The sequence below is a fragment of the Bos javanicus genome, chromosome 17, assembly GCF_032452875.1.
Source record: "Bos javanicus breed banteng chromosome 17, ARS-OSU_banteng_1.0, whole genome shotgun sequence".
In the NCBI taxonomy this organism is placed as follows: domain Eukaryota; kingdom Metazoa; phylum Chordata; class Mammalia; order Artiodactyla; family Bovidae; genus Bos; species Bos javanicus.
The window spans coordinates 52,725,283-52,740,484 of NC_083884.1; the positions used below are offsets into that span (position 1 = coordinate 52,725,283).

A 15,202-nucleotide genomic window follows, 5' to 3' on the forward strand; every position below is an offset into this window, starting at 1 on the left:
CACCAGACTGCACCATCATGGCACCAGAAACCTTACTTGTCTTGTTCATGACTAAGTTCCCAGCACTCAGGAGGCAGCTTAGCCCAGAGTAGGTGCACAAGTGCCTATTGAATAGAAAACTGGAAGGAAGGACCAATGTGGTCCCTGCCCTTGTAGGGAAGATAAGACATCAGAGAAAATACAATGCCATACATGCTTATTGAAAACCCACTGCGAGTCTGCCATGTAAGAAAGTTTTATGACAGTGTGTGCACTGGCTGCTTGAAAAAGAGAGAAATCTCTTCTGGCTTGGGGATGGGGTGGAAATCAGGAAGGCTTCATGGAGGAGGTGGCATTTGAACTGGGCCTTCTCTAAAGGAAAGGGTACTTCTTAGATATGGGAGATGTGGGTGGCATATTCCAGGCAGAATGAATCGCAAAGGCATGGAGACAAGGAAACATTTGGAAAGAATAGGAAATAGGAAATCATTCTATTTGGCTAGACTCTCCAAAGTAAACTTAAAGTAGAGATGTGGGTACCTTCCTGAAATTTCTCACTCATGGCCAACTGGGCCAAAGGGGCTGCAGACACCTGTGTGCATTGCCTCCGGGACATATCCTTCCTCTTAACTGGCCATTCCAGAAGCCAGCCCCTGAGGCAGAGAGCTTGTGGGGCGAAGGCCACTGTTGTCCTCCTGGGTCCCTTATTATCACTCCTTTGTAAAAGTATGTGCCCTCTCAGACCACCAGACAGTGCCCTTGAAATATTCCAGCTTTCATGGAATTGTTGACTCTCTAATCTCATGTCTCTCAACTCCTTCCAGTGAAGAAATCGAAGAGGAGAATCAAATACCCCAACCTCCACCCATTGCCCACCCGAGAATGTCTCCCCAGCCCGAGTCTGGGATCAAGCGACTGTAAGTGCTGCGCTTCCGGTATCTGGAGCTGCTCGTTGCCGGCTGAGCTGGTGGTTCACATGACCTCTCACTTCTCCTGGGCACCTGCTCCAGGCCGGGGCTTGTCACTAACCGCCTTCCGCCGAGATGGACCTAACCCTGGGGCACTTTGGGCCTAGCCCTTGACTTGGTGTTCACCTCTATACCTTGAAGGCTGAGTTCCTCCTAGGGGGATGGGGGTTGGTCCCTGGGCAGAGAGGTTTGGGGAAGGCTGAGAGTGCGGGAAAGGGCTGGGACCTATGGCTGACGCTCAGGGCTTGCTTGAGTGTATCAGGTGGGGCATGTCTCTGAAATACTGCGTGGTGGGGAAGGTTTGTGCATCTTAAGGGCTTGAAACCCCAGCTCTGAGATGTCCGAATGGCCCCAGGTCCACCCTATCTATGCTTTTCTGTGATGACTTTATCTGTCCCTCCATCTCTCTATTAAGTATTCATTGGTGCATAATACATGCAGAGCCAGGTCCTGGTTGCTGTGGGGAACACACAAGAAAAAGAGCAACCTAGTCGTTGCCCTCAACTAGACTTAAAGCTACTAAAGGGATCCTCGCATCAAAAGACTCCTTTGAGACTCAGATGAGAGGTTGCAGACCATTTCCTGGAGAGGTTGGGGGAGGAAATCATACAATTTTGCAAACAGTTTTTGGTTCATTGACCCCTGCAACCCTTCAGGTAAAGGGTTAAAGCTCTAGTCTCATTAGCTAATATCTACCAAGAACCTACTATGTGCTAATATCTACTAAGAATGTACTATGTGCCCAGTACTGTCCCGGCAGATTGAGTCCTCACCATAGCCCTGTGTTATTGTTCAGTCGCTCAGTCACGTCCAACTTTTTGCGACCCCATGGACTGCAGCACTCCAGGCTTCCCTGTCCTTCACTATCTTCCAGAGTTTGCTCAAACTCATGTCCATTGAGTCAGTGATGCCATCCAACCATCCCATTCTCTGTCGCCCCCTTCTCCTTCTGTCCTCAGTCTTTCTCAGCATCAGGGTCTTTTCCAGTAGCCCTGTGAGGTGGGGGTATTGTCATTCCCATTTTACAATTAAGGAAACTGAGGCACTGAAGTCAGTCACCTGCCCAGGGTCATACAGCTAATAAGAAGCAGAGTCAGGGTTCAAACCCAGGCACCTAGCCCACAGTTCCCATTTTAAACTGCAGGAGGGCCTCCCACTCCCAGCTGTCTTGTGGCCTCCTGTTCTCCCCTAAGAGGGTCTTCCTGGCTCTCAGCCTTACAACTTATTGTAAAAGAGGCCTCAGTTCTTCCACACAAACCCTGGTAGAAGCTTTGTGAAAGCAAGTGGCCTGGGTTGGAAAGCTAGCTGGGATGTTTGGAGAGGGGAATTGGGGTGTTACGTGGATGCCTCAAACTTTAAAGCCCATTTATGTTTGAAAATCCTTGACTAGTTCTTATCCTGTGAATTGACTTAAGCCGCAGCGTTGAGGGATGGGAAGGGAATGCAAAGTGTGTGTAACTGCTGGACCTTCTGCTTTTAGTTTTTGTTTGGTTTTATTTGGTTTGGGTTTTTGATTGAGCTGGGCGGCGTATGGGATCTTAGTTCCCTGACCAAGGACTGAGCCCACACCTCCTGCATTGGAAGTACAGTCTTTTTTTTTTTTTTTAAGATTTTCTTTTTCATGTGGACTATTTTTAAAGTCTTTATTGAATTTGTTACAATATTGCTTCTGTTTTATGTTTTGGTTTCTTGGCCTTGAGGCATGTGGGATCCTAGGTCCCCAACCAGGGATCGAACCTGCACCCTCTATGTTAGAAGTCCAGTGGTTACTGGACCGCCAGGGAAGTCCCTGGGTTGGTTTTTGTTTTGCCCTTAGAAAGGGATGACTTGTTCAAATGTTGGGCCCTGGGAAAGGCTGGCCTCCCTGTAGAGTGTGGGGTTAAAGATGTGGGTTTCTTCCAAGCCACTCTTGGCCAGCTTCACACGTTGGCCCTCCATCTGCTGGATTTGAGGGGGGTGGTCCCCAGTTCTGCTTAGGGATAAATATTTCCTGGGGGTGAAGCTTGAAACTATTCATTGATAGGCCTCCTCTGGATCTCAACACCATGTTGGCCATGTATTAGTTTGTAATCTTCTGATGGCACTTGAAACGCACCTCTAAGTAACTTAAGATAAACTGTTGGTCAAGCAACTAACAATTTTCAGGTCATCTTGGCTTTAGATTCAGCTGGATCCAGGCCTTGTCATCAGGGCTTTGCCTCGTTCCCTCCACCTCTACCCCAGTTTTCCTTTCTGTGTGCTGTATTCTTGGGTGGCAGTACAGCCACCATCAGCTCAGGCTTCTGCTTTCTGGTATGAAACTTCAGTGGGAAAAGAGAATCTCCCACAGGGTCACAGAATTGAGTCTCATTGGCTCTGACCAGGTCACATGACCACCCCCTAAGCCAATCACAGGGCAGTGCATCCATAGGTCTGGTCTGGTCTGTTTCTCACACCTGAAGCTTGGAGCAGCTTTAACTGCATCCAGTTCCCACAGACTGACGTTAAGGGAGGGACAGACCCCAAGCAAGATCAGTTTGCTGAGCAGACAGAAGTAACCAGCGTTCACTGTAACCTCATCTTTGGGGAGAAGGAGCCCTTTGGTCTTGATTCTCTGATGTACTCAGTATCTTTGGTTAAGATTTCCCATCCAGTGCTTGGTAAGAAGTGGGATTCCTTTCGCTGAGACCCTGATCTGTCCTCCAGCCCCACTTGCATGTAAGGATGAGCAGAAAGTGAAAAGAGAAAGTGTTATTTGCTCTGTCATGTCCAACTCTTTGCAACCCCATGGACTGTAGCCTGTCAGGTTCCTCTGTCCATGGAATTCTCCAGGCAAGAATACTGGAGTGGGTAGCTATTTCCTCTCCACGGGATCTTCCAAACCCAGGGATCAAACCCAGGTCTCCTGCATTGCAGGCAGATTCTTTACCATCTCAGCTACCAAGGAAGCCCTAGGACAAGCAGAAGTGATCTTACATGCTTTGGCTTAAATCCTGGGGAAGTAGAGAAAACGTTTATGAGCTCACACAGTCCCTCCCTTGGCTAAGGGAAGGATAAGACCAAGAGAGCAACATCTTCTTCCCTCAGCAGCTCCTTCCCTTTAACAGCCAGACCTTTCCATCACCTCTGCTCCACCAGCACTGCATGTACAGCATCTCCGGCACTGTAATTCCAAGTCACGTGTAATTCTAAGGCTTCCTTCTGAAGCAGTGTGGTTCTGACTTTCTAGTTTTCCACTCCAGCCCCCTCTCTCTAAAACAGGTAATTAAGTGTTGGTCTTTGCAAATGGCAAACTAGGTAAAATCCAGAGGAAAGGAATCAGAATTAGCCAACACTCTTTTTTCTACTAGTTCTTCTACAGACAGTTGAGTTGGCTGTGGTGTCTGGTCCTCTTTTTTCCCAGATTGTTCCGGAAAGGACTCTGTTCTCAAACTGCATTTCCCCTTTAGTTTGGCCTCTGGTTGCTCAGCAAGACCTGGGGTCTGAGCCTGGCTGGAGAAGCAGCTGGAATCTGGGAGCCAGAGACAGAGAGGGAGAGGGAATTCAGATTCTCTCTTCCATGGGGTGCAGGTGGCTAGTCCCATGGCTGCCCCGGTCTTCTAGGGGATAAGTGGGAGATCAAACTGGCACAAAAGGCTTTTGACCAGCCCAGACAGGACAGCAGTCGCCTTTGTCCACCTCGGCCGCTGACCGGAAGCTGCATCAGGGTGACCACGAGCTCAGAGCCTGGGGCAGAAATGGATCTTCCCTGGAGACCAGGGAAGGGAGTGGCCATTCTTAAGATGGTTCCACGCCTGTCTCCCTCTCCATCTTTCACTCTCAGGCACCCATCTGGGTCTGTCTGGTCCCTTTGTCCTGGCTTTTGTGGAATGTTAGTCATACGGCTTTTTTTTTTTTTAAATTTACTTGGCTGCTCCAGGTCTTAGATGTGGCACTTGGGATCTAGTTGCCTGACTTAGGGATGGAACCCGGGCCCCTCCGCATTGGGAGCGTAGCATCCCAGCCACTGGACCACGGTGTCCAGTGCGTCGGGAAATCCCGACACAGCCTTTTTAGTGCAGCTCACAGCTCTTCCCCAGCTCAGCTTCCTGCTCTCCACCACTTTCCCCACCCACCAATGAGTAAGCAGTAACTATTTAATACCTTGGAGGTTCTGCCCTGTCGGGAGATTCAGAGCTGGGACTGTTAGCACCATTTCTCAGATGAGGAAACTGAGGCCCAGGGAAGCCCACTGACTTCACTGCGATCACTTGCTGGGAAGGATCAAAGTTGGGATGGATTGGAACCCATGCCTTGTTTTGCCACCCAGCCCTGTGCTTGCCCCAACCGCCTCATTCGGCCTCCCTGCCCCTCCTTTTCTTTACCTCCCCCACTTCCCGAGTCACCAGCTATGGGCTGACTGCCCAGTTCCCTTATCTTTCAAATGCACCACCAGCCAAAGACTCCAGAGTCTACATTTCTGGGCTGAACTGGTCGAGGGAACCAGAAACTCCAACCGCCTGTCCAAACAGCGTGCCCAGAGGACGTTCCAAGAATAGCTTGTGATTGAGCAGCTGCTGGCCAGAGAGTCTGGGCTGGCACTGCCTGGGAAGGTCACGAGGGAGCGCCTGAGTGGCTCCACCCTCGTCCCCAGCGGACACCAGGCACCAGCGCCCCCTTTGTGTCACTCGCAGCTCTCCATCACGGGCTGACAGGCACACACAGGGCTGCTGAGCGGAGGAAGGGGGCTGACCAGCTGGTAGTGGGCACAGAGGCTCAGCCAGGGAAGCTGCAATCAGAACAGCTGGCCTCACACACCAGAAAAGCTGGCCCTTGAAGCAGGTGGTCACCTGAGTATCCAACGGTAGTGACAACGGTGCAATCTCTCCCTGTCCTCCTACCTGCCACCCTGCTCACTGCAGCCCAGAAATAACTTCTTCACAGCCGCCCATTGCACTGCCTGAAATGCCACTGTTAGAACCTCATTTGCTTTGAGTCTTCCAGAAATAATTGTTGCAGGGTGGGGCGGTGGTGGGGGCTGGTGGGAGCTTGAAACCAGCTACATTGTATCCAGGATATAACTTTTGACCAAAACAAGCCAGTCTTTTTTCATGGCAGTGGCTGTCCCTTTGGAGGAGGTGGCTTATGCAGGGAGGCACCTGGAATGGGGAGGGGAGGGGGGGCCGTCCATGTCAGGGATCCCAGCGAGACCCACAGAGTAGCTCAACCAGAACCCCCTCCTGCCTCCCCGCCAGGTGTCCCAAGGCCCTAATGCATCAGTCTGGCCCCTGATTGGGCCCCAAATGAAGTCCAGCATTTCCCAGCAGGCAAACGTCTATCCAGGAAAAATACCCAGCCCGCATATCTGGGGCCATCCCCCAAACAACGACTGTGTCTGTGGGGGCTCCCTGTTATGCTAGAGAGAGCATAAAGGTGAATGCAGAGCCTTATGGCCGAGAAGCTAATGATGCCCGCTAGCCTGGCCTCTGTGGACTGGGCCCATTCAGTAGAAAGCCCCTCACTGTCACCATGAGAAGCCGTTCAGATCGGTTCTGCTGAGATGCCAGCTCCCAGCTACTTTGGGGAGTTGCATGAAAAGTGATCCAGACAGAATTCTCAAACCTCATTTGAGATCATCATATTATTATATCTTTTCCCCAGCCAACCTCTTTAAAAAAACAAACAAAAACAAAACCAAGCTGTTCAAAATAAGTTCTGGAGACGTGGTTGGAGTTTCTTCATTTTCCTTGCCCAGACAAGGAACTGATGAGCATTCATTACTGTTTGTTGTTCAGTGGCTAAGTTGTGTCCGACTCTCTGCAACCCCATGGAGCACGCCAGGCTTCCCTGTCAGCCACTGTCTCCCAGAGCTTGCCGAGTAGGCTCTGGCTCATCCAGGGGAGCGATTATGCAGCCTGTCTCCTGCCCGGCCCATCCTGGCTGCCTCATCTTCTCTCCTGCGTCTCCCCTGGCTGCCTTCAGGATACAAAGCCTGCAGTTTGTGGCGGGTGGGGGAGACGGGCTGGAAGATGCCCACGGATGTCACCACTGAATCCCACAGGAGGTTTTGATCTACCGTTCTTCACATCCAGGCCTGTGTTTTCAGCCCTTGAGGCCAGCCTGTCTTCCCTACGTGGTTGTCACATGCTATTCATTTGCTAGGGTTGCTGTACCACAAACCAAGCTGGTTTAAACAACAGAGATGTATTGTCTCACAGTTCTGAAAGCTAGACGTCCAAGATCAGGGTGCTCGGCGGGGTCTGTTCCTTCAAAGGGTTGAGAGAGATCGTCTTCTCCATGCCTCTCTCCTAGCTTCTGGTGGTTTGCTGGCCATCTTTGGCCTTTGTTCACTCATAGAAGCATCACCCCAAACTTTGTCTTCATCTTCACGTGGCCTTCTTCCTGTATGCATGTCTGTGTCCACACGTCCCCCTTTATAAGGACACCAGTTGTATTGGGCTGGGGCCACCCTACTCTGGTATGACCTCACCAAAACTAGTTACATCTGCAAGGGTTCTATTTCTAAATAAGGTCACATTCTGAGCTGCGGGTTAGGACTTTCCAAAATATGCACAGAGGCGGGGTGGTAGGTGGGCAGCACAGTTCCACGTTAACCATAAGCAAACCCTTCAGCTGACCTGTCTGTGGAGAGTGTTTCTTTTTCACGCCTTGCCCTTTTTTTTTTAATTGGGCTCCACTGAGTCTTTGTTGCAGCATGCGGGATCTTTAGTGGAGGCATGGAAACTCTTAGTTACAGCATGTGGGATCTAGTTTCCTGACCAGGGGTCGAACCCGGGGCCCCTTGCATTGGGATCGTGAAGTCTCAGCCGCTGGACCACCAGGGAAGTCCCAACCTCCCCTGTTTTTATCTTCTCTGTGTCTATCTGTACTTTTCTAACCAGGATCTTTACAGCCATAATGCCCATGGTAGCAGCCGGACTGATAATAGATGACCCCACCCTGCAGCCTGTCCGACGACTTGTGTCCCTCGTAGGCACTGGATTTTTTTCTGGTTTCCTCTTGAGCTGTGCCTTTGCAGTGTCTGCTGCGGCTATCGCTGGGGCTGGCCTGTCTCCTGTGGCCCCTTTAGCTGCATGGCCATCCCCCTGCGTGTTCCCATTTGAAGTGGGTGTTGAGTGTGATTTCAAATGTGCCACTCATGAACGCTCCATCTGCACGAGTGAGGCCTTGGAATTCTGGGCTCTGTCACCGATAATTCTTTTTGTCTTTTCTGTTTCCATTCTAAAACCACCTTGTCCATGATCCAGTAAAGAAGGTCCTTTAAATGACGGGTCAGTAAGCCACACCCACCACGACCCACCCCAAGTGACACTAACCCTGTGTTTTTCGATCTTCACACCCTGGCTTTCTAAACTGCTTTGTTTTGCCAAGCCATCGTCAGCAAGCCGTTTGAGCTTGTTAACAGGAAAAGCAGAAGAGGGGACTTTGTCTTGATTCTGTGTCCCCTTAGACAGGAAGTGGCAAGTGGCTTTCCTGCTTGAATCAGGCAGACATGATATGTATCAGTGATGAATGCTGCTATATTTCTGGCCAGCTTAATTGCTTTGATTACATTACAGAAAGAGCTCTCAAATAACCCAGAATGAGAGTCATTCCTTCATTTGCCAGTACATATATTGGCTGCAGGAAGAAAAAGAGGCTTTACATATACATGCCTGAGTCCCTTCGCTGTTCACTTGAAACTATCACAACATCGTTAATCAGCTATACCGCAGTACAAAGTAAAAAGTTTAAAGACAAACAAACAAAAACAGTCCAAGAAGACATCGTTAAAAGAGAGAGAGAGACTTTAGCTAGTACAGAGGATTTCTCCAGGCAGACTTTGCTTGCCCCAGCTTTACAGTGAAAGATTACTTCATTCTAGGTAGGAAGTGATTGTAGGATCCAATAACCACAGAATAGGAAAATCATTTTCACCCAAATGTGATTGAAACTGAACTCCATAGGCCACAGCACCAAAAAACAGAAACAAAACAAACAATAAAACCTAATAGGTAAACGGACAGAGGGAACTAAAAATAGTTGAAGCTTTGATTTCTCAGGGGTTCCTTCCTATTCCTGCTCTCAGAAAACATAACTGAATTACTATAACTCTGACCAAGTTCAAAAACCAAAATTCAAGAGTAGAGGAACTTAGTAAGACTAGAAATCATCTTTAATTAGAAGCTGGGAGTACAGGAGGACAGTTGGCAGCTTAGAAAGGACTTATCGGAAATACTCAATGTGGGCCAACTTGGGTTGACTGCCCTGGGTCCTCGACTCTGTTGAGGTGGCGTTTAAGCTGACTTTGTTTCAAGCGGGCCACTTTGTCAGCTTTTGGCCTGAGCTTTCCACTTTTATCATTCAGGCATCTGATGGTTCGCTCTGATTGATCAGTGAGCAACAGTCACAGCTATTTGAAAAAGACTTCATGGTCTACTGTAGCCATGCAGGTAGTAACTGTGACAACTTCTAAAGGCTCTCACCATTAGATCACTTCTTGTCACTTGTCCAAATTGATGTTTCCAAATTTCTTTCACAGTCTGTATTCACAGTGTTTATCTAATCAGTGCACATGTGTACTATTACTTTTTCTTAATATGTATTTTAATCTCTTAACTACCTACTTTCAGCTCATTCTAAGCAGTAGAAATATCCATGAAATTTGGACTTTGAGGTGCTACTTATCTAGCTTCTCAGTTCACGTCACATAAATACATATTTACTTTAAAACATTCATCTCTTTACATCTGAATCATCTTACATTTCATATGGCTTCTGAGTATTCCTTTCTCTGCATCATCGAGGTAAAGAAACCCATGACGTATGTTTCCAGTAGCTTTTATTTCCACTGGTAAGGAGGAGAAATCCCCTTCAGTGCTTAAGGGGGGAGGTACATCACACATCACCTACGCGCACGCCCTGCTCACACTGTGTCACCTCCAAGGTACCGTGACGGTCACATGCAGAATCAGCCCCCTGCTGCTTTCTGGAATAACTCTGACCCGCACCCCCAACCTTTTCTTTCACACCTTGAGTTGATTCGCTCCCCTCACGTTTGCTGCTGTACGTCCTGGCAATTGCAAAACCTGTGGCGTGCACAGCCAAGGGCAGCCTCTCATTTCCGTCTTTCCCTTCCCAAAGGTTTAGCTTCTTCTCCCGAGATAAGAAGCGTCTGGCCAACACGCAGAGAAACGTGCGCATCCACGAGACCTTCGGCCAGTGGGCCAACTGCCACCGCGATGACGGTTACACGGAGCAAGGACAGGAGGCCCTGCAGCACCTGTGACCATGACTCACCTCTGTCCTTGGACCTGAACCACCCACCCCCAGGGGCTGCCATGAAACACGGCCACCTCGGGTGTCACACCCTCAAAACTGATCCCTCCAACAGACTGTCTGCTTCGAGGGAGCACGTTGAAAAACTGATGCCAAACTCTAAAGAGACTATTATTTATACCAGGGCTACCACCGTTTCTAATAGATGACTCCAATCCCTTAAGATATATATTTAATAAGACCATGAGCGGAGGCCGACTTTTGCATTAACTTCAGTAACACGAGCTTCGCCAGATACATCACCTGCCGTTCTAGTTGCTGTTTGACTCGCTTTGTATGAAATTCTTTGTGTAGAAATTTTATGATCACATTTGGCATACTGACATGGGAGGCAGGGAACTGGTAGGTTTTTATTAGTTGCGTTCATGATATTGTCATGGTGGTAGCAGAATATATAGGATGCATCAACTAGACAGGGAGGGCCTCCGAAGCCACAGGACACATTGGCCCGGCTCAGACACAAAGCAACAGAAAACAGGGACAACACCCTGTTTTCTTCTTCTCCCACCCAGAAACTGGAGACAAGTTTGCAAGAGCCTGTGGTTCTCTATTGCACCTTGTTACTGATAATGCCTAGAGCATGTAGCAATGTTCAAGGCCAGTGCCTTGGAATCTGCTGTGAGTTATGCAGTACTAACCAAACAAAGTTGCTAAGGATGAGACACTGCAATGGTTCTTGTGTGTGTTCTTTTTTATTGGCGTCTGGTTTCTTTTCAGCATTTACTGTATCAAATACTTAGTCCCCTGGGAAGAAGACAAAGATCCCAAAGTGGATTGTGAGTGGGGTATGGAGCGCTAGGGGATGCTGGATGGTGGGTGGGGTAGACTTGGCAAAGAGAGGGTGGTGGGTGACGATGGCTTGGGGATCACTGATGTCTGGCTGACTTCTGGGGCTGTGGTGGACAGCCGGATGCCCTGTCTGCAACTGCCAAGTTGGGGATTTGCCCAAATAATGCTTTTTCTCCACCCAAAGGGGTACCTAGGGTGCAAGACTTGAAAGAGATACCATTTCCCAACAGAGCACTCAAGGACATCTGACTGGCTGCTTTCTGCACGTTTTACTGTGTCGTGCTAAGAAATCATCAGGTTGGTTTACAGAATCTATATGAACTCTGTTTACAGATCACTAAGAAAAATAATCAGATAGGATAATGTTGGTTTAGAGTAGTGGTTCTCCAACCTGACTGCCATTAGAACTACTGGAGTTTACTCTCAGAGAGTGTAAAAGCCTGCCAATGCAGGAGATGCAGGTTTGATCCCTGGGTCAGGAAGATCCCCTGGAGGAGGAAATGGCAATCTACTCCAGAAGTCTTGCCTGGGAAATCCCATGGACAGAGGAGCCCAGCAGGCTACAGTCCAGGGGGTTGCAAAGAGTCAGACACGGCTGAGCAACTCAACAACAAAACTGATCCGCCATCAAACTCCCTCCATCACATTTGACTGCCCTTCCCTGGGGTAACCAGTGTTGGTAGTTTCCTGGGTGTCTTTCCTGAAATAATAAATATACATCAGTTCAGTTCAGTTGCTCAGTCGTGTCCAACTCTTTGCAACCCCATGGACTGCAGCACAACAGGCCTCCCTGTCCATCACCAACTCCCGGAGTCCACCCAAACCCATGTCCATTGAGTCGGTGATGCCATCCAACCATCTCATCCTCTGTCATCCCCTTCTCCTCCTGCCCTCAATCTTTCCCAGCATCAGGGTCTTTTCCAATGAGTCAGCTCTTCACATCAGGTGGCCTAAGTATTGGAGTTTCAGCTTCAACATCAGTCCTTCCAGTGAACACCCAGGACCGATCTCCTTTAGGATGGACTGGTTGGATCTCCTTGCTGTCCAAGGGACTCTCAAGAGTCTTCTCCAACACCACAGTTCAAAAGCATCAATTCTTCGGTGCTCAGTTTTCTTTATAGTCCAACTCTCACATCCATACATGACCACTGGAAAAACCATAGCCTTGACTAGGCGGACCTTTGTTGACAAAGTAATGCAGTCATGTAAAAAACCATGTATTTCTGTTCTTTTTACATAAGTGGCAGCATATGATACACTCGTCCTTCTGTACTTTTCATTCCTTAGAATACCCCAGATATAACTCCACAGCAGTATGAGAGACATTGAGTCTCAACCAAGGGTGATTTTGGCCCCCAGAGATATTTGGCACTCTCTGGAGACATTTTTGGTTGCTACAACTGGGTGGGGGGGGTGCTGGTGCGGGTGCTGTCATCCATCCTGGGTAGGCCCCAGGGATGTTGCTAAATATCCTACAACGCATAGCCCAGCACCCAATACCAAAGAACATTCCAGCCCCAAATGTCGATGCCAGTCCTGAGGAACCCTGGTCAACCATACAGAGTGTAATGTGTTTGTGTTTGTCCAGGCCCACGGGTGGACAGATGGCTTCCAGTTTTCCTAAAATAGCACTGTGCACTTTCATACTTGTGCATCGGCCTGCAGAATGAACTAGAAGCAGAACTGCTGGGTCAGAGGGAGTCGGCCTTTGCCATGTTGATGGCTACAGTCCCTGCCAGGGTGGCGCAGAGGGGGTAAAGGGAGGTAGTCCTACTTTTTTTTTTTTCTTAAGTTATCAGGGCTGATACAAGACTAAACCCAAATGTCCAGAGGCAGGGTCTGGGTGTGTATATTTTTTTCCACCCATTCATGTTCTGGTACTCAGGGTTGATAAATGCCAGCTTAGACTAAACACTGCCACTGGAGACTTACCTGGTGGTCCAATGCTTAAGGCTCCATGCTTCCAATGCAGGGGGTTAAAGTTCGATCCCTAGTTGGGGAACTAAGATCCCACATGCTGCGTGGCACGGTCAAAAGATAAAAATTAGAACTAAACAAAACACTGCCACTGGATGTGTTACTTCTGAAGCCATCTCACAATTCATGTTCCTGGATGGGGATCTCTCGTTTACCTAATATACCTGCTAACTCTAACTCTAGCCCATAACAGATGTTTTAAATGAAATGTGGGTGAAATCAGAAAGGTGTTCCTGCAAGATGGTTGAGATTTGGGAGATTGTAAATTATTGCACTGGAAATCGAGAAACAGTATATTTTTCTAAAATGGTTTTAACAGTTAACAGTAATTTTAAGATATTGTAGGTCCCCAATGTAACAATGAGATTCATACTCCTGATGCCAAAACCTAGTAATGAATGTGTGAATCTTGATACTAAATCAGGCATTTATTCTGCATGAGACATCCTGAATTGTAAGAACTTAACTTTCAAAGATAGTCATGGATAAAACAAAAATGTTAAATGTCAGTTTCTTGAAAACCATAGGAATAGTATGGCACTTATTCAAAGTCCTCAGAAGTTAAGGTCAATATATCCAGCTTTTAAACAAACCAGAGGCCAGATGGTGGAGGGAAAAGGCAAATCAGTCCATCAGAACTAGATACTGACCTTTCGTGGATTTCACTTTCATTTCACTCTCATTCTCTTGAACTTCCTCTTTTCCAAGGGCTGGAAGATTGCCATAGTCCATAGCCTCACATCCCTGCAACTTTGGATTTTCATTTTAAATGCCAGTCACCCCACCAAAAAAGGAAAGGGAAAAAAAAGTAGTCAGCACTTGGCTGGAGAATGGAGTTATATTTGTTCAAGAGAAGCTGGCTATTGACCCAGAACACTGCTAGGACTGGCTTTTGGTTCTCTGTCTCTGGACAATCTCCTTGAATTCACTTTTCTATCCTATTTTTAATTTCACTCAACCAAACCCTTGCACTATGGACATAAAGATGGAAAAGATACAACTTTGATCCTGACCAGATTCAGGTTCCTGAGAGTCACAGATCAATGCAAATGGTTTCCAGGCATCACCTCTTTTTGCTACACTTTCAAAAAGGTCATTTCCAGTAGATGGGAGAAAAAAATCAAAACAAAGCTCTCTACTACCAAATTAAATGAGTGATGGTTCCTTACACAGGTCTTTCTGTACAGATGATAGTGACTACAAAATTGTTTCTCAAGCTTATCAAATAACAGGTCCTTAATCACTGCAGATGGTGATTACAGCCATGAAATTAAAAGACACTTACTCCTTGGAAGGAAAGTTATGACCAACCTAGACAGTACATTAAAAAGCAGAGACATTACTTTGCCAACAAAGGTCCGTCTAGTCAAGGCTATGGTTTTTCCAGTGGGTCATGTATGGACGTGAGAGTTGGACTGTGAAGAAAGCTGAGCGCTGAAGAATTGATGCTTTTGAACTGTGGTGTTGGAGAAGACTCTTGAGAATCCCCTGGACTGCAAGAAGATCCAACCAATCCATCCTAAAGGAGATCAGTCCTGGGTGCTCATTGGAAGGACTGATGTTGAAGCTGAAACTCCAATACTTTGGCCACCTGATGCGAAGAGTTGACTCATTGGAAAAGACCCTGATGCTGGGAGGGTTTGGGGGCAGGAGAAGGGGATGACAGAGGATGAGATGGCTGGATGGCATCACCAACTTGATGGACACGAGTTTGGGTAAACTCTGGGAGTTGGTGATGGACAGGGAGGCCTGGCGTGCTGCGATTCATGGGGTCACAAAGAGTCGGACACGACTGAGCGACTGAACTAAACTGAAAACTGTAAGATGAAGGGAATGCCCTACAGATAACTCTGCACTCTCACTGCTGAGGGCCCCCGGGTTCAATCCCTGGTCAGGGAATTAAGATCCCTGCAAGCTGCCCATAAGCCCAAAAACAAAAACAGGGTAGTCCAGTGATTAAGATTCCATGCTGGCAATACAGGGGACCCAGGTTCCCTGGCTGGTAACCAATATTCCACGTACCATGAGGTATGGCAAAAGATTTTTAAAAATAATAAAAACTGAAAAAACTGTAAGATGAAGAGGGGCTTCCCTGGTGGCTCAGATGGTAAAGAATCAGCCTGCAATGCAGAAGATCCAAGTCCGATCCCTGGGTTGGGACGATCCCCTGCAGGAGGAAATGGCAACCCACT

The 15,202-nt window shown here is 47.9% G+C and overlaps 1 protein-coding gene across 3 annotated transcripts in view; it reads left to right on the plus strand.

Moving 5' to 3' along the window:
* RILPL1 (Rab interacting lysosomal protein like 1) overlaps window positions 1-10,914 on the plus strand; it is a 42,703-nt gene extending 31,789 nt beyond the window's left edge. Inside the window, exons 6-8 of one of the 3 annotated variants that reach the window (XM_061384600.1) lie at window positions 804-896; window positions 7,808-7,895; window positions 10,050-10,914. In XM_061384600.1, coding sequence (XP_061240584.1) covers window positions 804-896; window positions 7,808-7,895; window positions 10,050-10,055 — 187 coding nt within the window. In that variant the 3' untranslated portion in view covers window positions 10,056-10,914. Of the gene's footprint in view, window positions 1-803; window positions 897-7,807; window positions 7,896-8,173; window positions 8,198-10,049 lie in introns of all 3 variants that reach the window. The other 2 variants (XM_061384598.1, XM_061384599.1) reach the window with 2 other exon arrangements.
* The last annotated feature ends 4,288 nt before the right edge of the window (window positions 10,915-15,202 follow it).